The 7,917-nt window shown below is 44.6% G+C and overlaps 1 protein-coding gene across 2 annotated transcripts; it reads left to right on the plus strand.

Moving 5' to 3' along the window:
• The first annotated feature begins 2,278 nt into the window (after window positions 1-2,278).
• On the plus strand, window positions 2,279-6,015 carry LOC123043460 (OVARIAN TUMOR DOMAIN-containing deubiquitinating enzyme 1). 2 transcript variants are annotated; one of them, XM_044465916.1, is made up of 11 exons: window positions 2,279-2,558; window positions 2,980-3,079; window positions 3,167-3,324; window positions 3,897-3,959; window positions 4,047-4,130; window positions 4,217-4,363; window positions 4,949-4,983; window positions 5,098-5,153; window positions 5,228-5,319; window positions 5,606-5,729; window positions 5,823-6,015. In XM_044465916.1, exons 1-11 carry the CDS (start codon window positions 2,361-2,363, stop codon window positions 5,936-5,938), a joined length of 1,173 nt encoding a protein of 390 aa, XP_044321851.1. In that variant the 5' UTR covers window positions 2,279-2,360; the 3' UTR covers window positions 5,939-6,015. The 2 variants fall into 2 exon arrangements, with proteins under 2 accessions (XP_044321851.1, XP_044321850.1); XM_044465915.1 differs by having other exon boundaries at window positions 5,606-6,015.
• The last annotated feature ends 1,902 nt before the right edge of the window (window positions 6,016-7,917 follow it).

Consider the following 7,917-nt stretch of genomic DNA (forward strand, 5'->3'; position numbering starts at 1 on the left):
ATCATGGCTTTGTCCACATCATAATGTATCATCATCTCCCCCAACCGATGATGCGGAAAAAACGGTCACTCACCTCTGCCCAAATTGACAACATCATCTTGGTTTGCAATGAACACACGCAAGCCATATCCATGAACTACAAAATGCACAACATTATTCTACAAGTAATCATAAAAAATGATAACTTCAGAGACCAAAAGATGATCCATTAACTTTCAATTTGCGTTACATAGTGCAACAACAACACATACAAAGCAAAAGATTGTAACTTGACACTGACAACAGTAGCACATACTACAAGTTCATCTCCTAAACAACTGGGCATTGACACTAACATAGCTAACAACACAAAAGCACACCAACTCCATCATCTCCATCAGTTCTTCACCAGTGAAATGGCTGCCATCACTAAACGTAGAATGACTGTTGCCATCAGTGCCTTCATCATCAACAGTATTTCATTAACTAACCCTAGGAGTGCCGCCGCTTGCTGCTTGCTCATGCTACCTGCAATTCTTCCATAAATTCCATCTTCAATGCTTGGAAGCATAGGGCTTTCATCCACTGCACCTGCAAACCTTCTATTCTTTTCTTGGATCAGCTCTTCCCTCCTAACCTCTGCAGCTCCTAATGCATCTACTACTTTATTACCAATGAGGAACTTCTTATCCAGAAGGTCGGCAACGTATTCCAACTTCCAATGCCAAAAATGGTCCTAAGAACAAACCAGATGAACAAACGCCAAAAATCACCATGACAAGTTCCATAAAAATCGACCAAATCGAAGAACTAGGGCTGCACTCCCCTTACACTGACAGGACACATGTAGAAGACCCACCCTTCATGCTTCTCCGTGCTGGAGAGATAGAGCTTCACGCAAGTGCGACACTTAGGACATCTGATGAGCGGTACCACCACCGAACGGCCGTCAAGCGATGACTTGACCGAGCTTGTCGACATGGCAGAGGCGAGCAACCTCCAAGACACGGGGAGAGGGCGGCGGCAAGCAAGCTCCAACGGGGAGAGGGCGGCCGCAAACAAGCTCCAACGCGCCGCCGGCAAGAAATCGGGAATTAGGGATTTGAGTGGCTGACGGGATTTCGTAGCTTCGAGCTTTCAGGGGGGTCGATGGACATTACATGCACCGACAAATTTACAAAAAATAACCCCGAGCCGGAGGATGTGGACGCCTTTGACTGGTCAAACCGAGCGGCGAAGAGTGGCATACGCAGAATAATGATCGTACATGTCCTGTCATATTTGGTGACCGTATTGACCGTATTTCTAAGTACAGTGACCAAAGCTAGCTTTCTTCACAAATTCAGTGACTGCCAGTGCATTTTACTCAATCTAGAAAAACACAAAGTCCCCCATCATTTCTGCTTAAATCTGGGTTGTTCACCCGATGTGCCTGGTTTGGTGTCAAAAGTCTAGGCATGCCACCCCCGTCTTATTATTTTTTCCCCTTTTTTAAAGAATGGGTGATCTGGAGAGGTGGAGTGTCTGTAAAGTATGTGTTCAAGATTGGTCAACCGATGCTGCCTGTTCCCCAACAAGAATCATCGAATGCATGAAAATCCAATGACACTTGTAAGATTCATCTTGCATCCACAAGAAAAAAGAGACTGAAGAAGGTCCACGTCCTACTGTCGCACACTGAACCAATTAGATACTTTGCTTTAAGTTATATATAAATCTGGCACGTATTTGGACTTGTGGAAATTATTTAGACATTACCTATGCCTTTATTTAACATAGTACAGATGAAAGCGATCATACACGCGCATACACTCACCCCTATAAACGCACACACGCACACCCTATCCCTATGAGAACCTCCGAAAGATTTGAACCCTGGTGGGCTAGGGATACGACAGTCCCTCTGACCATCCAACCATAGGTTGGTTCGCATACATTACCTATGCCTCCTCACATCTTGTTGCACTATGGAGACCCGTGCCGTCCTAGGCCACATGGCATCTTACCGTTTTGCCGGTTTGTACTCTGATTTTCTCTTTTGGTCAGAAAAGATTTCAAGGGGAAAATCATGTAAATGTCCATGCGCATTTGTACAATAATTAATACAAGAGCTGTAGGTAATTTTCTATGTTGCATATGTTCAAGCAAACGTTCTGTTTTCAAAAGTAAAGAATGTTTCCCGTAAAAAAATGTAAAGAATGTTCCAATCTTTGTACAACTTGCGACGGTACCCTTTGGGATGCATGATACGGGTATAAATATGCACCAGTCAGGTCCCTGGAGAGGAGAGGTACAGAAATTCCACAGGAGACGAGGGGAGAAGCGAGAAAATCCAAGGCTCGGCGGAGGGGCAGAAAAGGCAAACTCCAGCGACGAAGGAAATGGGCCCGAAGAGAAAACTGGATGACCTGGCCCAGCCATCCAGCAGCGGCGGCGGAGGCGATGATAGACCGACGAAGGCGCCACGGCTCTCGCCGCCGCCCGCGCAGTCGCCCTCTCGCGACCAGACGGCGCCTCCCACCTCACCGCCTCCGCTTCAGCCGCCAGGGTCCCCACCGCCTCCCGCCGACAAAGATCCGGTGAGTTCCCAGCGTCTTGTAGCAGCTTGGGTTGCGATTGGTCGGCCATCTTTTCGCGGAATTTGGCGCGTTTGGCTGTTCTTTATGTCGTTCTTGGCCTGTTTCTTGCCCCCAGTTTGTGGGAGATATGAGTTCTTGGCTGTCCGGTCGGTGAGGTGGCTGTAGCATATGGGGGGATGAGTTCTTGGCTGTAGCATATGGCGCAGTCGTAGGTTCTTCGAATGGATTGGTTTGATACTCGCCGACCCTTCTGCAAGTTCTTGCAGTTCGGTGAGATGGATGGGGTTTCCTAATTTGACCCAAAATTGTGTTCTGTTAGTTCTTGGTAGTATAATCGGCTGAAATTGGTAACCTAACAATGATGCTCTGGTTTTCCCTGCAAAGTATTATTTCTTGATTCCCTGTGCACTCCATTTTTCAGGTGGAGCTGGAAGAGGGGGAGCTAGAAGATGATGCAGATTCACAAGAGGAAGCAGAGGATGATCAGGATTCGGATGAGGAGCTCGGAGGATCACTTCCTGGTAACTTCTTCTCTATACTCTTCATGAATGATCGAGGAAACATCCCAGATGATATCATTGCATAGTAACTTATTCTCTACTGCTCAGAACTTGCACTCGGCACACAAGAGTATCTTTCACTGCGAGAAACCTCGAGCCAGTTCCTGGATGGCAAGAGAACGTACCTCAAACCGCAAAAGGACTGCCGTATCCTCATTGGTGTTTTCCGGTGTCCAGATGATCGTCCGACAGCATTAGGAAGTGAGGTGAGAATGCTATACCTCAGAGTTTTTTTAAGCTCTTCAACCATGAAGTGGATGCACTCTACAATGCAGTAAATTCTCTTTCTTGTGTGCGCTTCAATTTCAGACCACCTGAATGTAGACCTCCCAAATGTATTATTGCCATCGACTATCACAAGATATTCATTCTTTTGCCAATTGACGTGATATATGGGAGTTACATTCTCAAACGTTTCCAGTATGAGCTTGTTTACTGCCCCAGTCGTTCTGTGTTTGTTTGTTCTTTCAGTATATAATTCCTTAGATATTGTATTGAGCAATTGCACAGTGGAAAGTACTCTGATGTCGGCAGATGTTAAATGAATATCATTGTGAATTGTAGTCAATATTTTGCACCTTATGATTTCTGCTCTTTTGGAAACAAAAGTTCTTTTACCATGAATTTCCTCTTGTTTTTTTCCATGTGTGAGAACCATAAAAACAATTTTGCTTCATCAGCATTACTATTCAAATCCATGCTCAAGTTAGATGAATGCTGCATATCGTCCATCATACCGTAATGCTACCTTTTCTGATTCTTATTCTTGGTATTGTAGGAACAACTCGCAGAATTGGTTCGTGAATCTCCAGATAACTCTATCATCCAGGAAAAGATGAAGGTTTGTCTGCATTCAAGTAATTTTATGCTAGAAACATTGTCATAATTTAGTTTGTTGTACATTTCTGAAAATCATTTTCTTATATAGATTCTCAGTAAGCATTATGTGCTCTTCCGAAGAACTCGCCAAGATGGCAGCTGTTTTTACAGAGCTTTTCTGTTTTCCTACATGGTAACTGTTTCAGTTTACTTACTCATGATGATGGTATTCCTTTCTTGATCTGCATGGAAATGTAATATAAATAGGCTTGTCTACAGGAGATCCTTCGACAAATGCAAGATAAACAAGCTGAGGTTACTCGTCTTATGGAATGTTTGGAAATGTATACAGATAGATTCTCTCGTCTTAAGTGGGACAAAGCATACTTCTTCAATCCTGAAAAATACTTCTCAAGTGTTGTTTCTGTAAGTACTGTACTAGCTTGCAAAAGCATAAACCTTTTTTTGCCTTATCTCCTTATCATTTATGTGCAAAATAATTATGTGGGGCATATATACTTGCTAACAATAGTATTTATCTCTTGTGTTGCCTGAATTGTTCTGAAAATAACTGAACTCGTTCTGCCTCCTCAGATTTTTAACCTTCAACTATCTCCTAAAAATTAACAGACTGAACAATGCCTTAAAGAAAATAACAAATAGATAAGATGGTGTAAAGTGCAGGACAACTACATGGGCAGGGCACTAGAATGTTTCATTCTTTCACAGTTGTATAAAATTTTCAGTTTGCCATGTTTTATGTTGTTCTTGATGATTGTAGTTTTACTTCCAATTTTTTTCTAACAGCTATAAGTGCTTGCTGCGAACACCAAATTCACTATGAACATAATTGAGCATTCCGTATCAATCAGCATGATCTTTGGCTGGGTTTATATGATGTTGTTTCGCCACTACTGCTGGAAGAGGGATGAACTCCTGTAGCATTTTGACATTCTCTTCATGATATAGCTTAAGTTACATGCATAACCTAGTGTCTGCACTTTGTTTCAGGAGCTCAATGAGGTTCTCAACGTCATTGCAGCAGGGTATGTGTATGTTTTAACTTGATTTTCATAGAATGGTCTTGAAGATATGTTTACGATACCCTCATTTCGTGTTAGTATATTTTTGTTTACAGACAGTTTTTTTGTGTTTTGTAGCTGTACTTCTGAATGGCTGTACAAGAGAAGCCTGCAGGAGACCTTTTCAGGCAGGAGTAAGGATATCAGTCCTTGTTTAGGATGTGTTGTTTGTCTATTTGTTCTTTATGTAACATGTTGTTTTTGCCAGTTATATCTTTCCTTAGGTTGCTTACTGAGACTGAAATCCGGACAGAAGAGTTCTACAAGCAATCTATCCCCCAAAATTTGAATGTCCTCCAGGTGAAGTTTCTGCTCCCATGTACTATCCTCGAATATCATTCTCGATATAGTACAGACGGATTATCTTGTCCTCTGTCTTTGAGACTTAGCATACTTATTAAAGTTTTATCAGCAATTCTCGTGGTGTATGAGTTTACCTTTCTCTCTGGAGAGACATTTATACTCAGAAATAAAGTTTGCCACTGGTCAATTTTGTGATTTACGGTAATAAAGGATTAACCAATACTAGTTTTACCACTCACAGATTACACTCACCATTATTTCACATATATGGTTGTGATAACAGTTCTGTTGGAAAACGGTGCGATCGCTGGATGCTGAAGCTACCACTACACAAATGAGGGCTTTGACATACACGCTCGGCATACCGTTGCGTGTCGAAGTCGTGGATAAGAGCTCGACGGGTCAAGGTGTGTTAGTGAAGCGCCTCGATTTCTTTCATCAGGCAGACTTGAACAAGGGCCCTCTCCATTTGACTCGGGGCTACCTTTCCTCGAGCACAGCTCCTAAACTGCTGGAGGAGGGAGGCGACGATGCCAACTTGTTATCATCTGATGGCGCGCCCTTGCTGACCTTGCTGTGTAGGCGTGGTCACTGTGACATTCTTTACCGCAAGTGAACAAACTTTGCGAGTTCGCTTCATTGACAAAAACTACCTCCAGGATGATTACAGGGAAGCCTACTGACAATTTTGTATAGTGTGTGTGGTCGTTTGTGGGTCTGCTCCCGAACAACCTGTGACTACCTCTGCTCCTTGGCTTTCTCGTTCTTGCTGGTGCTGTTGTTAGTTACTCCTGTATTTGGAAGGAAGCTACGGGATAGAAGATGTTATAGGAACATATGAAGAATTATTGGGATACTGTTGTTTGCAAGTTTTGGAACATCAAATCTGGCTTATGTCAGATTCTGTGACTTGTGTTTTCTTTTCCGAATAAGCAATTTCGATATGAGCTTGACGGCTAATGCGAAGTCAAGTACTTGTTTGAAACCAGACTTGGCTTATATCAGATGAAGAACATAGAATATGAATCTTGTGTAATCTTTAATTTTATTTTTCTTCACTGGGCTCTTACCTCTTCACAAATAAGCGAGAGTGCATACCAAAATCTTTGTTCCAGTTTGTGGCAGTGGGTTTCTAGGGCATGACTGATGCAGTATGGTGCCAATCCCAGTTACTTTCAAATATTTAAACTTGCACTTCCAGTGAAAACTTAAAGGATACTTATATGTACACTTAGGGAAGTGAACTATTGTTATTAATCAGATCACCTTTGTGAATAGCCCAGTTTCTTGACAGTTTGGCTGATTGTGAATAGCCCATGTACTACTATGAGGGTGCACCACCGGATGGTTGTACAACCGCGGCATCGTCTCTGTTCCAATCCCCCTCCGCTCCTCCCGTCCTCCTCGACCGGCTCACCCAAGTGCTGGTAGTGGTAGTACCTTGCTTCGTCTGGTGGTTTCTCTTCTCACTCCCAGTGAGCGCGTTCATTTCTCCTTCCACGAGTACAAGAAGCTTCCTCCCAATTGTTACAATTCTTTTTCACCATTCGGTATGGGTGGTGAGATATGTCAAAAATAATGAACAATTGTTACACTTTTTAAGCTTTTCTAGTTTCATGTGCGCAAGATCGAGCATGTTCAACCCTAGCTGTAGTGAAAGGTGGCTCCATCAGTCCACGCCATTAGTGTTAGAAGGGAGAGATGGATTTGATGAAATTGTTCGTTATATTGCTTGAGCCTCGTGGGCATATATATAGGAGTACAATCATCTACTTGGAGTACAAGACAAGCCAGAATCAAATTCTACTCTATCTCATCTTTCCTAATAAACATGGTACTCAACATCCCCCCGCATCACAACGGTAGCGACACAAACGATGAGACTGGAGAAGAATCCGAAGGCAAGCCGACAGATACCACCCCCCCCCCCCCCACACACAGTCGTAACGGGCGACACATCGCGGAGTCGTGGCTGCAGTGGAAACCAACGAGGTTGCTCAAGCAGACGGTAGCCCTTTGTGTCGTTTGTCGATGTAGCCGAGAGCGTGGGTGGTGGAGCTGTGGTCGAGGTAGCCGTGCGAAGAATGCCATGGTCGATGTCGAGTCGGGGTGGCCGGTGTCGAGGAAGTCGCCGTGGAGCCGCGGGCGCAAGAGGGCGCCGAGTTAGCATGGGCGCAGTGGTGTCGAAGTTGGGGTGCGCCAGGAAGAAAATGTTGTTGACGACGCGTCGCGGCGGGTTTGCCAAGCCCGGGGACACATCTGGACGAAGGCATGCACCGGTGTTGCCAGCACTGGTCATGCGTAGACAAACGAAAACGAAGTTGGCTAAGCGCCGACCAGGCTTGCCAGGCCCGGGGACACGTCGTGGATGAAGGCACGAATCGGTGTTGCCAGCACCGGGCATGCATACATGAGGGACCAGCAGGAGCTGTACGCTATGTCGGAGAAGTCGGAGGGGCCAGCAGAGAAGAACTCGACGACGATTGCGGCGTCCATCAGCGCGGGGCCGATGTCACCAACGGTGGTCGGAGTAGACGAAGTGGTCGGGGTAGATGACGACGACGCTGGCGACGGCTAGTGCTTGGACAAAAACGA

This window comes from Triticum aestivum, chromosome 2B, assembly GCF_018294505.1.
Source record: "Triticum aestivum cultivar Chinese Spring chromosome 2B, IWGSC CS RefSeq v2.1, whole genome shotgun sequence".
NCBI classification, from domain to species: domain Eukaryota; kingdom Viridiplantae; phylum Streptophyta; class Magnoliopsida; order Poales; family Poaceae; genus Triticum; species Triticum aestivum.